Below are 15,193 nucleotides of genomic sequence, written 5' to 3'. Positions count from 1 at the left end.
TGTAGCAACGATCAATTTTGTTTTGGAATCTCTGAAGGGAATATTCTGAATATTCCCTCTGCTTGTACTTTCTAGGGTTATTGGACACACCCATTAAGAAAATACTAAATTCTAGACAAAAATTGTTAGTTTGACTAAACTACCCTTAATTAAATGTTGCAGTATAGTTAATGTGAGGAGTAAAAAACTTTTTAAGAATACGTACATAAGGATAATTTTGGAAAAACAAATTGAATTTTTTCTTGATTATATAAATGGATACTTATTTTGGATCAAAATAAAAAGGTAAATTGGTCACTTATTGTGGACGGAAGGAAGTAATAAATAAAGTGTATAATTTACCATAATACCCATATTAATTGGTGTATAGTCTTTAATGGATTTGAAAAATGATTTGAAATGAGTAATTAATGTTAATGGCAAAATAGGGAAAATAAATTATTTTTCTCTTTATACTCAAAAAGCGATAAGTAAATATAAAAATTTATTTTTAGAATATTTGACAAGTAAGAGTAGACGAAGAGAGTAATACTCTTTTCCAATATTATACTCTTTGTAGTTAAGCAAGTTTATACCACCAAAGTATGAGGTACGGTGAATAAGACTGCACCTCCCTTATTTAGAGGTTTCGAGTTCGAGCTTAGTTATTGCGTCTCTCATAGTTGCCAACTCCAATACGACTTATTGCCTCTCTCATAGTTGCCAACTCCTAGTACTGTGTTGGGAGCAAAAACAGCCAATAGCCATTCTTTAGTGCGTGTGTGTGTAAGAAAGAGAGATCCAAAGCAGGCAAGTAGGTTTTCTTCCCCAGCAAAATACTTTAGTACTATATTATTAGTACTCTATTTTTTATTTATACTTGTAGTACAATTTTTTTCTTTGTTTTCTTGGACATGGGAATATAATAAGTTGGTGTTGCCAGTGGTGGTACCTTAACCTCAGAATAAACCAAGTGGGTCAGCTCTGATTATTGAGGTCATACTCCCCACTAGTTGGTCTTTGCCCCTTAACACCTTTCCCAATCTGACCACTGAACCCCTTTTCACTTTAATTATACATTTATTTCGACTATACAATTAGTCTTTCTTCTCTATGTCCATTTTAGCACTATTTTCTACTATCTTTGTTGCATTTTGCTACCCCTTTATTGGTTTGCTTTTGCTCTTGTTGTTAAGGTAATAAAGGAGCAACCTTTCTCAAGATTGTAGATTGGTTTTGTGTGTACAGAATATACTATGAGTATTCTTTAGGGTAAATTCTTAAATTGTTTTCAAGATTTGTGTCCTTTTGCTGCTTAGGAGAGAAGTGACAACTGGGGTCTATTCAGAAGTGAAGCAAAGTTCGGTTCTTGGATTTGATTTTGGTCAAGTTTTTGGATGCTGACTTGAACTCTGCAGTTCTTGTTATTACTGTTTTTAAGGTAAGTGATTTGTAATTGAGATTGATTCATGATTGGAGTGCGACAATGGAGAGGTTTATGGCCAGCTTTTTTGTTTCTTTAGTATTACTAAGTATTGTGGTTTAGTGAATAGTGAATTCAACATGAAAAATTTCCTCAAGAAACTGCATATTGGGTCCAATCAATCAGAGGATTCAGAAGGGTCAACATCATCCTCAAAGAGCAAGAGACTGAGTGATGTTTCATCTCCTGATGGGAATTCAAACTCTAGAAACTCTCAGGGGTCTGATAATAAAACTTTTTCAGCAATTTCAGGATGGTTAAATTCAGTTACAAATCGGAAAAGTCCTAGTCCTCCGTCTTCCTCAAATGTGAGTAGAGGGAACAGAATGGAACATTCTGACTCTGTGACTATTGGTGAATTGGATGCTGCTTTAGATGCTGTACAGCGTGATTCGGAGTCTAGCAACTCGAGGGACCCCGGTGTAGAGGAAGAGTATCAAATTCAGTTGGCTCTGGAGTTGAGTGCGAAGGAAGACCCCGAGGCGGTGCAGATTGAGGCTGTTAAGCAGATCAGTTTGGGCTCTTCTGCCCCAGAGAATGCTCCAGCAGAAGTTGTAGCATATCGGTATTGGGTATGTTCATCGCTATCTATTTGGTTCCATTCATATTCCAACTCTTAGTTTACTTTGCTTTATGCACTTTTAAGGCATAACTTAGCAATCTTTTAGGTAAATATATCGTATATCGATTTCATTTCACCAAAAAAAGAAGAAGAAAGGAAATGGCTATGCCATTCAATCCCTTATGATCTGACTGAGCATATATTGATTTTACTTTGATGTGATAAATGGAGTATGCCTTTGAAGTTTGTATATCTTTTCTGTGGATTTTGGTCGAAATACTGCTGAAAAGGCATCTACTTTTTGGTTGTTTATGAAATTCAGCCTTTAGAATTCCAGCATTGTTTGTGTAATGGTAATGGTAGTTGTCTTGCTGCTGATCGTATTTGTCATTCCTCAAGGTGTTGGTTATTAGATTCGTTAATCCTAATGCTGAAAAAAAGCACTTAGGCTCTCGGCTGGGGATGGCCTCAAGCTGACTGGAGCAAGAATTTTACATGACAGGGTTCAAATTCCCATAGAGACAAAAACCACCAGGTGATTTCTTCTCATTTGCCTAATACTTCATGGGCAGAGTTACTCGGTACCTACCTATGCTAGTGGGAGGTACCTAGTACCCAGTGGAATAGTCGAGGTGTGCGAAATCTGGTTCGGACACCACTGATGTCACAAAAAAAGAAAAAGAAATTGGAAGAACTTAAAAGAAAAGTTCGATTTGCAGCAATTAGGAGGTGTATTGTCTTCTCATGGAAGGAAACCAACACAAATACTCATATCATGAGGTCCTGAGTTGTGTTTTGGATGAGAACCTATTAGTAACACATATAAGTTACTGGAAATATGAGAATTCAAAATGCTGTAGTGAAAGTAGCCGGAAAAAGGCGAGTTTAGCTTGACTGAGGAATTATGTGATCAATGAGTATAAATACTTGATGGATATAAGTGAGGAGAGAGAGATGCCAAGTACAAACACTACTGACATTATTGGACTTAAAATTACTCAAAAAAATTAGAAAAGGAATAATCTTAGAAATATGGTTTAGAGGTAACACTGCCAAAGACTACACATGAAGAGCACAAACTTTCTTTTGCAACGTTGACATGCCATCTGGGAAGGTTCGCGTTCGCAAGAAATTTACATTTTTTACTTTGGTAGTATTGGGAGGGTAATCTTTACTCTGGTCACACTCAAAACCCACCTTGTCACATGTTAGGCGCCATCTCAGTGTAGCGTTTCCTGCTAGCTCATATGACAGATGATTCTCAATACATTACAAGCACCTTCATTGTGCAAATAGGATCTCCCACATGCAAAAGTCTATAGTTTGAATCTATATTGTGCTGTGGAGATATCATAGTCATTGCTCTGCACATATTTCCTGTTTTTTCCCCCATATTCTTTGTATGGTATTAAAGTGGTACCAGTAGTTTTTTTTGTCTTTAACAACCAGAAAGTGGTATTATAGACAGCTAGATTGTCTGAAATGTAGAGAGGCTTATTTTGTGGTGTATAAGTGCTCTGTTGTTTCATCAAATTAGTTTCTATTTGTGCAAAAATTTCCCTTTCTAGTCCTATTCCTCTCTAACACATGACATATCTCATATTATAGATTTATCAATGCTTCACAGAATTACAATGCTCTAAGTTATGATGACAAGATCCTGGATGGATTTTATGATCTGTATGGCGTCCTGATGGAGTCCAATTCTTCAAAAATGCCATCCCTCATTGATCTGCAAAGAACAGAAGTATCAGATCATATCAGTTGGGAAGCCATCCTTGTCAGTAAAGCTGCAGATTCCAAGTTGTTGAAACTTGAACAGAGAGCTCTAGAGATTGCTGTTGGGCTGAGGTCAAAACTTATAGATTTTTCAGACAGCAGTTTGATGCAGAAGCTTGCTGTGCTAGTTTCTGACCACATGGGGGGCCCAGTTGCGGATCCGGACAGCATGTTGCTTGCATGGAGAAGTCTTAGTTTTAATCTAAAGGCAACTCTAGGGAGTATGGTTTTGCCTCTTGGTTCTTTGACCATTGGATTGGCTCGTCATCGTGCACTTTTATTCAAGGTACTAAGCATTTTGGACTCTAAAACCTACAGCTTATTTGATTTTTATTAGATTGTGATGGATTTTTTTGGTCTCTTGCTTGTTGACAATGAAAATGCATGAGATATCTGAATACCCTTATCTCACTTCCAAAGCCTAATTAACTTTTATAGTTGGCTAAGACTGTGAATGTATGACGATGGCCTTCTTTGGGTTAGTGAAGAAGATATCTACTCATTGCGAAAAATGATTGGTTGTGTGGATGGAGAGTGTACAATCTTAATGTAGAAAGATAAACTCATTTAGGCAGAATGTCAGCAGAGGGCCTCGGATACATCATTTGATCTGAGTTCACTTCTAATCTGAGTTAACTCCAGTATTTGTCCCCAAGTTCTCGATCCTTCCAACTACTTGTCAGTATTCTATATCCATTGCTTCTGCCTTTGTATCTCCTTGTTCTGTTTCATCCTTTTTGTAGAGATTAGTTGTGTCTGTACGATGACATTCGTCCACAGGTTTTGTTTATGTTTGGCGCATTAGCATCTCAAGGGTGCTTTTATTTGTCAAACGGAATCTGCTAGATATCCCCTTCCCCTCTGCCCACTTCTTTTATATGTACTTTAATTATAATAATTAAAGTTTGAGCCATGAACAACAAAGAGTCCTATTGCATTGCAGATAGAGTACTTTTGACTGTTTTACATCATCATCATCATCATCATTATCATCGTACATGATCGTCATCATCATTATTATTTTTATTTTGGATATTTTCTCTTCCGCTTGCTACTGGTCAACCTTACCCTTTCACTTTCTACGATTTGACTATAACCTATAACATTCTTTTGACTTCTGAAAATTGTATAGGTTTTGGCTGATAGTGTGGGGATCCCTTGCCGATTAGTAAAAGGAAAGCAGTATACGGGTTCAGATGATGTTGCAATGAACTATGTGAAGATTGATGGAAGGTTGCTGCTATTCACCTTATCTTCTTTCGTTGATGCTATAGTTGCGATCTTTTTGTTTATGTTTCGTCAGTAGTAAACATATTGGGACTTGGTCAGAATTTTCACTTTTCTTGGATATTCTTCCTTGGTTGGTATGCATTGCATGAATACATCTTATGAGTTAGTCAGAGCAAGCATCAGCCTTATAACACAAAATGTAGTAGCAAACTGCCAAGGTAGGAGCAACTTAAGGCGCGTGCTTTAATGAAGAAAAGGCATAGAATGAAGAAAAAACTTTTACATAATTGAAAAGAAAAACTATAAACACAAACACCACTATTATTATCAGGGAAGTTGAAAAAGAAGTGGAATGAAGTGAACTGTATGAAGTAAAAGCCTTCTTAAGCTTTTGATCAGATGCAAGATACGTTTTTAAGTTTCTAACTAGTAATTAATTCTCTTGTACTGAATTTTAAAGTTCCTCTTCCTAATTCCTAAGGTACTCATTTATAAAGTTTCCTTAAAATTACTATATCGTTTCGCAAGCTTCATTTGCTGTTCTTTCCAGGCCTCTGAGGCTCATATATTACCCTAAACTTTTAAAAAGCAGTTGTTTGGCTGGTTTAAGGTGCACAACATAGCACTTTCACTGGAGCACCACCCAAGCCAGGTAATGTGCAGAGCTTGCCCCTGCGTCTCACTTTAGGGCTTAAGCACACCTTTGACAGCAATAGGAAGCATAATGTTCAAAATTCAAGATAGAATTCTTGAAAAGTTTGTTTGGTTAGTTGATAAAACGTTTCAAAAACCTATAGTAATTAATTTGGAATGTGAATTTGTTTCTCCAATTTCCTTCATAATCAGCATGTTATGATCTTAAATTGGTGCTGTTGTTTATGTACTGCAGAGATTCGTTGAATACTTTGTTTGAGATAATTTTTTGATAGTATAATTTCTTCTGAAGTTGTCTCTTTCTATTTACAAAGTAGATGATACATTTGCAGGGAGTATATTGTTGATTTGATGGCTGACCCCGGCACACTTATTCCATCTGATACATGTGGAATTCATGGAGACTATGAAGAATCCATTCTCTCCATTAGTCCGTCCTCTAGAGATGTTGATTCTCATCCGGGTTCCTCTAGTAGTGGTGTTGCTTCATCATTGGAAGATCATTCAGATTATGGAATGGCAGACAAGAGATCCAGGTTTGCAGAATGCACTACTGCAGGAAATGAACCTCCCTCCTCTAGTAATTTGGAACAGCAGATAAAAGCAGAGAAAGGATGTTATAATACTTTCCATGATTTTACGAAGGAGCAGGGGCAAGAAACTTCTTCAAGAGCTGGGCATGCAAGATCTCCTTTTACACATGCAAGATCTCCTTCGTGGACAGAAGGTGTTAGCTCTCCAGCTGTACGCAGAATGAAAGTAAAGGATGCTTCGCAATACATGATTGACGCCGCAAAAGAAAATCCACAGCTAGCTCAAAAACTTCACACTGTTTTACTTGAAAGTGGAGTTATTGCACCACCAAACCTGTTCGCTGAAATGTATCCGGAGCAATTAGATGTATCTCATGTAGAGGGAAAATCCAGACTAGAGGAAATAGAAAGTAAGGAAAGAGGTGAGTTCCAATTCAGGGGTCAATCTGATGCGAATCGTGCCCGCTTCTTACCTCCTCTGCCTTATCACGGTTCATACTCTAAGGGCAATGCACGTGGATCATTCGAACCTCAGCCAGATGTGAGAGAAGTTGGGGAACAGCAAGTCTCCAGACAGAGTGAAGTTGCTCCGTTGAAACCTATGAAACAAATGCCTGTTGCTGCTGCCGCCGCTGCAGCAGCAGCTGTTGTTGCTTCTTCGATGGTAGTAGCTGCAGCCAAGACTAACTCTCATACAGACCTCCCTGTAGCAGCTGCTGCCACTGCCACAGCTGCAGCAGTGGTAGCAACAACTGCAGCTGTCAGTAGGCAATATGAGGCACTAGGAGGTATATACAACTTGTCAACAAATTGTTTGTTCCATTTTGGTAACAAAATGAAATTTTGGAGAGATGTGCCATTAACCAGTTAATCCTGCTGTCTTCCTTAATCATGTAGACTGTGGAAGAGTTGATGGAGATGCTGATACTGCCATTTATGAGCACCAGCGAAGTGGTGATCAAGAGCATGAGGCGCTAGGAGCAAATTCGGAGGGTGAAAGAATATCAGATAGGTCAAGCGGTAATGATAGTGCTAAATCAGATGTGACACTTGATGATGTGGCAGATTGTGAGATTCCATGGGACGATATCGCCTTGGGCGATCGTATCGGGCTTGGTATGACCTGCATTGTGTTTACCAAACTTGAAGCTTCTGTGGTGTAGGTGATTTAAACTCTGTTATCTGACACTTCTCATAATCTCTATGTTCTAGGATCCTATGGAGAGGTCTATCGTGGAGAGTGGCATGGAACTGTAAGTTCATTATCCTTGTGCCAATTGGGGTTTCATTTAATTTATTTTGGGGTTGGTTCAAAAGAAATTTTAGGTGGTATTTGTTTCCTTCACGCATAAAAAGGCAGAGCTTTCTTTTTTATCTAGCTGAATAACTAGATTGATTGCAATTTAAAGCTAACAGATCCAAATTGTGGGTCAAATATTCAAGAACTTAATAATGAGAAGATTCCTTGATCTTTTGGCGACTCTCTTGTGGATCAAATTTCCATTACGTTCTAGACACTGTTTACACTGGAGAATCAGCTTTTTGAATTGGATATTTTTTTTTTTTTTGAATTGGAAATCAGCTTAAATTTCTGTATTTCAAATTTGATATGATGGGCCCTTCCCCGGACCCCGATCATAGCGGAGCTTAATGCACCGGGCTGTCCTTTTTATTTTATTTTATATGACGATGTCTCTGCTTTTTCGACTGCTGAGTTATTTGCTGGACCTGTCTGGTTCTGGATCAATGCATTTGTAGCATACACGTAATCTTATACAATAGCTTCTGTTATTCATTCATTCATTACAGTCATCAACTATAAATGAAAACAAATAGACTGCACTTAAGTGTTCCTTATTTTCTTCAACTTGAAGTAATACAAAAAGATTAAGCCTTCTTATTTTCAGGAAGTTGCTGTGAAGAAGTTCCTGGATCAAGATATAACCGGTGACTCCCTCGAAGAATTTAGAAGTGAGGTATTACCCTTGTCTAACATAGGCCACTATCAGTGTTCTTAATATTACAACGCTTGAAACTATCATCATTCCCCCAGAGATCTTACTCTTGAATAAGTTTTAAAAGCTGATGGCAAAATCGTGGAGGGAATAATTTTCAGTCAAATGCACAATTAGAACTATAGCTGCAAGCCTGTGACAGATGCTCTAGTTTTCAGTCAAATGCACATATTGAGAGAAGCATTCACATATTCAAAGGAAAATGTAGAAAGAAGTATGAAATCGTATGATCAATAGTTCTTTTTTAATTCTTATCAATTTTCTAGTCGATGCCCCAGTGTCTTGTTGCTCAGCTATATATACCAGAGATCTCGAATCTGAGTTCGTACTCTTGCCTTTTCTTATAACTAACTTGGATTATTAAAAGAAACTACACTATCAAACACAGTAGTAAGTTTAAGATTTTAAATCTAGTCTAGTATTGCATAAAATGGAAGAAAATGCAGTCTTCATGCATTGCATCACCGCTGGAATCCGAACTCCTCCTGTTGCGTTTAAAATCACACTTGTATTCCCTTTATGCCCTAATTAATCCTTTTCATTAATTTCCACATAATGTGAATTCCTCAGGTACAATTTTAGCATAATCTTAACTTACTGAAACAGTTTTGTTGCTTTTAGCATACTCCTATCTGACCAGAGGATTCTTCTATCTGTTAAGCAGAAAAGTTCAAGGGACAAATACGTACCACAGATACTGTATCCGAATTGTATTCCAACATTACTTGGAACAAATATATAGCAATACACAACATGATATTTAGTATTCATTTCTGTTTTGGTTGGCTTCATCAAAATTTCAAGTTACCAGAAAACGAAAAACTTTTTGTCACTTTTTTCCTAACTCATGCCTGATGATACATAGGTATTTAGTGAAATCAAGGCATATCAATAGACCTGTTGGTTTGTAGTTCTGCTTTTCCTGATCACGTTTATAATCTCCTATGGGCTTTTCTTGCTATAAGTCGTGGTCATGAATTATCAAATATATATACATAGCATGATGTGCGGTCATCATTAACAGTTTTGCCGTATTATTGTTAAAGTTGGTCAACATTTTTGTTCTTGAGCTAATTCGGGTTTAAACTTTAAACTGTCTTCTGGATAAGAGAGAACTCGGCAAGGAATTATATTTTTGTATCATATAGCAAGGTGGTATAATTATTTATTTAACTTCAAAAAAAAATAGTTTTTTTAATTTATAGTTCTGCTGCATTATTAACAAAGCCGATGAAAGTTTTCACGAGATTTTCTTTCTGAAGGGTGTAGCCGAAGGTATTGTGTGCTTCAATCCATTTTAATCAGTTTCTGAATTCTGAAACTAAACCAATCCAGTTTCCCCTAGCTGTGATGATAGCATCACAGTGCTTCATCTTCTGATGTGTTGCTTACCTTAACTTCTGGATTACAATTTGATTGTATTCTCTAAATTCATCTTGTGGCTTGCAAGGTACGGATCATGAAAAGGCTCAGGCATCCTAACGTTGTTTTATTCATGGGAGCTGTCACTCGTTCTCCACATCTTTCAATTGTTACTGAGTTTCTTCATAGGTATGTTAACTACTACGGTAAATTTAGAGATAATTGAAATATACCTCACTTTTATGGTGGTTTTGGTCGTCAGTTTATGTGAAGCGGTGGTTTGTATGTTAACCTGGAAACCTGAAATAGAACCATCAGTCAGCTGGAATTTGGACTGTGGTAATGATAACTTGAATTCAAAATATTTTATTTGGTCTGCAGAGGTAGTTTATACAGATTAATCCATCGACCCAACAATCAGTTAGATGAGCGCAGAAGGTTGAGGATGGCTCTTGATGCTGTATGCTCCACTTTTCATTTTTAAGTTCTCCACATGTTAAGCCATCTATATTAGTTTGTGACTTTCTGATCTGTGTGATTTACTGAACTAACAGGCTCGAGGGATGAACTATCTACACAACTGCACACCCATGATAGTTCATCGAGATTTGAAGTCTCCGAATCTCTTAGTAGATAAGAACTGGGTTGTGAAGGTGGAATTCCTTTAACTCTTAAAACTAGGCAATGTTGCTGCTTGCTTTTCACTAAGAATCCATGTGATGCGTTTTGATTTTTTCTGACTCTAGGTATGTGATTTTGGACTGTCAAGAATGAAGCACAGCACATTTCTTTCATCCAGGTCGACTGCTGGGACGGTAAGCAGCTCCTTGTTGCATTCTAAAGCTGCTGGTCTTGACAATATAACTTAATTTTTTCCCGATGATTTATATTTCTCTTATATATATTGTGTTTTTTGTTTCACACCGTGCCTGGGTATTTCTTTGGAGAGCCTTTCTCGATGTAAATTGTAATGCTTCTGTCCTGTGTGCTGGCTAAAAATTGCACATCATTTTATATCAGCCCTTTAGAAGATAAGGTCAACGCTGTTGGTCCTTATACTCTCTGGCCTTTGAAGATGTTTTTATTGCCATGTTTCTCCTGAAAAAATGTTGTTGCTATGTCCATGGTTCGGAAAGTAAGTGTTTTTATGTACTTTTGAAATGTGAAACATTTGATTGGTTTCTATGCTCTTCTATATATGTAGTGGTTTTCCACATCAGATCTCATAATTCTTCGAGTCATTTTGTTTCTCAGGCAGAGTGGATGGCCCCAGAAGTGCTGAGAAATGAACCTTCCAATGAAAAGTATGTCTAAACAAATGGTTTAGAAAAATTCCAGGAAATATTGGGGGACATTTTTGAAAATAAATTCTGTGTGTTTCTTCCTGGTATATGATGCTGATGTTGGACTATTAAACTGGGCGCTGCAGATGTGATGTATATAGCTTTGGCGTCATACTATGGGAGCTATGTACTTTGCAGCAACCATGGGGAGGAATGAACCCGATGCAAGTTGTTGGTGCTGTGGGATTTCAGCACCGACGTCTTGACATACCAGAGGACATGGATCCGGCTGTTGCAGACATTATCAGGAAATGCTGGCAAACGTGAGTATCTATAAAGTTTCTGTCCTGTGGCGACCAGCTTGTATATTCTTTCATTAGCTTTTGATGAATTCTGGTCAGGCATCCTGGTGGTTGTAAATTTTTAGTTGATACTTTTCTGAATACAACATAAAGGATACAGACGATTCATATAGCTGACCGCGACTAGTTCAGTATAAACATAGATGATTAAACGATGTGCTTTTCTACGTGCAGAGATCCGAGGTTACGGCCTTCATTTGCTGAGATTATGGCTGCTTTGAAACCACTACAAAAGCCTATAAGTTCACAGGCACCAAGACCACCGGCTGGCAGAGGTCCGGTAAAGGGTCAGCCATCACGAATCGTAGAAGATCCACCTGCAGATCAGAGTTAGTGAAGGAGGAAAGGGGAGTATCTCTTGTTAGACAATTGTAAATTTGTGCACAAGAAACTAAAGGAAGGCATCAAAAGATCCTGACAAACACATAATATTGAGCCAGTGGTGATTCTTTTGTTTCATCTTTTTAGTATTTTTGGCAGTGTTCCCCAGTCCTGAAAATTGTCTATCTGCCCTTGTATATTCACTTTGTAATTAAAAAGGAATATGTTGCTTAAAAGAAGCTCAAACTCTTCTCTTCAATAAGCGTTAACTAACCCAAACGCAAAGAATGCACTCCCTCTGCCCAAGTCATATGGCGGTGTTCGGATTTCGAGAGTCCCATGATTTTGTCATATACTTTTTAAATATTTGCATTGTTAATTACTGTGACTTATAATACCTTTTACATAGTTTTAAATATATAAATTTTATTTTAAATTTTTTTAAAGATTCAATAGCCGGATTCACGAGCAAAATTAAGAAATTTGATTCTCACGAATTGGGGCATAGAAGTAATAAACAAGGGAAACTATTAGCTATGTCCATTTATAAGTAGCTCATTACAAAAATTGACCAATTCCTAAAATATTACTAATATTAGCCAAATATTACTAATATTAGCCAATTAGCTATTTGTAGCAAAAAAAATATCAAATTTTTGCTTTCTTTTGAGTGGGTGCTATTAGAATAGATTCGGTATATCTTTAAGGAGCTTGAATCTCAGTTTTGGGACGATTTGGTGAAGTTTTAAGGTGGTTTGATTGAAAATTCGAATTAAAAACTGAATATGAAAAAAAATGATATGTGTATCACATTGTGTATCATTTGTGTATCACATATGTATCATATTTGTATCAATTGTGTATCACATGTATATCCATATATATATATATATATGTGTGAGATACATGCGTGATACATGTTTGATACATGTGTCGCAGAAGAATTTTTTGAACTCGATTTAATTACGAATTTTGATACAAAACCAGTCCAAATCACCCCCAATCTTCCTCAAATTTAGTAGGGATTTTTACCTAGCTATACTATATTAGAAACTTATTTACCTATATTTTCTATGTTTTGCAATTTTTAATAAGTATCTAGGTTTTTCTTACAACTTGTATACATTGCTTCTTAATTCAATTAAGGGATTCAATTACGTCCTTTCCTTTTTTTTTTCTCCTTCTCATCTTCTTTCTCCTTTTTTTAAAAATCAAAATCCCTTAATCTACGTCCAGAATCTCCATCTTCTCTCTTCACCATTGCCTACAGCTTTATATTATTAAAAAATATTCAGAAATTGTATGATAACTATATCATAATTGTAGTTGAATTGTATCATATACATCAATGCCTAAAACATAAATGTATCATACTTGTATCACAATTGTATCTAACTTATATCTAGTACATTAATACCCAAAATATTACCTGATACGATACTAATAAATTAATATACAATTATCATATTTGTGATACAAATTGTGAAATTCGTCACGAATTCACAACTACTCTATACAGTGAATATACAATTATCATACATTTGTAATACAATTCCTGCAACAATTATGAAACATATACAATTATAATACAATCGCGATACATTTCTGAAAAATTGTGATACAATTATGATTTTCATCTTCCTCAAGTTTCAATCACAACTCTACACTAAAAATTTAATATAATAATATTATAATTATATTAGTATTGTATCCACAACTTACCCACAACTTGATTGTAGAGCAAAATTTTGAACATTTTCTATATTGTATAAATAAGAAAGAAATTTTGGATGATTGAAAGAGAGAAATCGAATATCAAAAGCTTTGGAAGAAGAAAGAATAACTTTGTAAGAGGAGTGAGTAAGCGAGATTTTTGGGTTAGAAAGATTTTGGGTATCAGTGGGTAAGGGAGAATTCTTACGGTCGGTAAGTACAAATTTGGATAATTATTAAAGAAAGAGAGAAGATGTGTTTTTGTAATCCTTTGGAAAAAGAAGAGAATCTTAAATGTAGGAGGATTATGTGTAACTGATATGCTATATTTAAGGTATATTGCATTTCCTCTTTTTTATGGTTTTGTATAAAACTAGTAAATTTTAGGTATATAAAATAATTAATAAGGAACCTAAATAAAGGTAGTAAATAGGTTTCTATTATAGTATAGCTAGGTAAAAATCTCAATTTTGTATATTGATTTATCTATATGTTTTCAATGAATTTCAACTATACCCATTGAAAAAGTTCCTTTTTTGTTTAGATTTTTGGAATATTGTATATATTTTTTTTTTTGTATTTTATCACCTTATTTGCTACCTCATCCATGAAATTTCCTTTCTGTCTTGCATCTAATGTTGCTAATCACGCTTAAAATATATGGAAGGTGATTTTTGCATATGATTCTTTGAGAGAAGGAACCTTATTTATTTGGTTTTTCAATTTTTATATGTGTTTGACTAGTTTTGGTAAGTCTATGACTAATGGCTAGAGGTTGGTAAGTTGAAACTTATTTGGGATATTTGTGTAAGTTTCCCAATAAACAATGGGGGTAATATGCATGTTATACTTTCTTAAGGACAGAAGTACGACATTAAAGTGGGCGTTTGGACATAAGAATTGTAAAATTTCCAAAAAGGTGAAAAAAAATTTCAAAGTAAAAATGGTATTTGAAATTTAGCGGGTGTTTGGACATAAGAATTGTAAAATTCCAAAACATGGTGAAAATTGTTTTCAAGTGAAAATGGTATTTGAAATTTAGAGTTGTGTTTGGACATGAATATAATTTTGGTTGTTTTTGAAGTTTTGTGAGTGAAAATTTTGAAAAACAACTTTTTGAAGTTTTTCAGATTTTCAAAAAATTTCAAAATGCATTTTTCAAATTTTCAAAAAATTTCAAAATGCATTTTTCAAATTTTCAAAAATTTCCAAAATGCATCTTCAAGTGAAAATTAGAAATTTTATCAACAAATGCTGATTTCGAAAAAATGTTTTTTTTGGAAAACAGGGGAAAAAATTTCATGTCCAAACGGGCTCTTAGAGTTGTGTTTGGACATGAATATAATTTTGGGTTGTTTTTGGAGTTTTGTGAGTGATTTGAGTGAAAATTTTGAAAAACAGGTTTTTGGAGTTTTTTAAATTTTGGAAAATTTCCAAAATGCATCTTCATGTGAAAATTTGAAATTTTATGAACAAACGGGGATTTCGGAAAAAAGCATATTTTTTTTGGAAAAAAGGAAAAAATTTCTTATGTCTAAACGGGCTCTTAAATGTCTTAAAGGTGGTAAATTGATTAGCCTTGCAGTAAAATATTTAGTTTTAGAAGTATATAAAATATACTGAACACCCTTTGTCGAGAATTTTATTTTTACTTCTTTTAAATTTAAACATCCTTCTATAAATTTCTGGCTTCGCCGCGGTTCATGCTCATGATATCCAATCTTTTAAATCAGTGAAGCAGTGTAAAACAAAAGGAAGGAATCAAAATTTATAGTAGTAGCTAAGGTAAACAAGGAAGGAATAAAAAATCACGAAGGAGAAAATTAAATGAGAAAAGATTTGGTAAGTAAGACAGAAGACAAGTCAAAAGCAGCAAAAATTCAACAACAAATCCTAACCACAAACAAAAGGCAGTAG

At 35.4% G+C, this 15,193-nt stretch overlaps 1 protein-coding gene across 9 annotated transcripts; it reads left to right on the top strand.

The window, feature by feature from the left end:
- The first annotated feature begins 576 nt into the window (after positions 1-576).
- LOC107831110 (putative serine/threonine-protein kinase SIS8) lies at positions 577-11,822 on the top strand. Of its 9 annotated transcripts, none has more exons than XM_075219006.1 (16): positions 577-789; positions 1,299-1,420; positions 1,706-2,034; positions 3,652-4,089; positions 4,936-5,036; positions 6,020-7,008; positions 7,118-7,336; positions 7,433-7,473; positions 8,128-8,196; positions 9,686-9,786; positions 9,979-10,057; positions 10,152-10,250; positions 10,344-10,412; positions 10,852-10,901; positions 11,027-11,203; positions 11,417-11,822. In XM_075219006.1, exons 3-16 carry the CDS (start codon positions 1,789-1,791, stop codon positions 11,574-11,576), a joined length of 2,838 nt encoding a protein of 945 aa, XP_075075107.1. In that variant the 5' UTR covers positions 577-789; positions 1,299-1,420; positions 1,706-1,788; the 3' UTR covers positions 11,577-11,822. The 9 variants fall into 9 exon arrangements, with proteins under 9 accessions (XP_075075107.1, XP_075075105.1, XP_075075103.1 ...); XM_075219004.1 differs by having other exon boundaries at positions 631-793; XM_075219002.1 differs by having other exon boundaries at positions 647-789; positions 1,526-2,034.
- The last annotated feature ends 3,371 nt before the right edge of the window (positions 11,823-15,193 follow it).

This window comes from Nicotiana tabacum, chromosome 8 (assembly GCF_000715075.1).
Source record: "Nicotiana tabacum cultivar K326 chromosome 8, ASM71507v2, whole genome shotgun sequence".
NCBI lineage: Eukaryota > Viridiplantae > Streptophyta > Magnoliopsida > Solanales > Solanaceae > Nicotiana > Nicotiana tabacum.
Note: the sequence above shows the minus strand (reverse complement) of the source record. Positions and strands in the feature narration are given on the sequence as shown.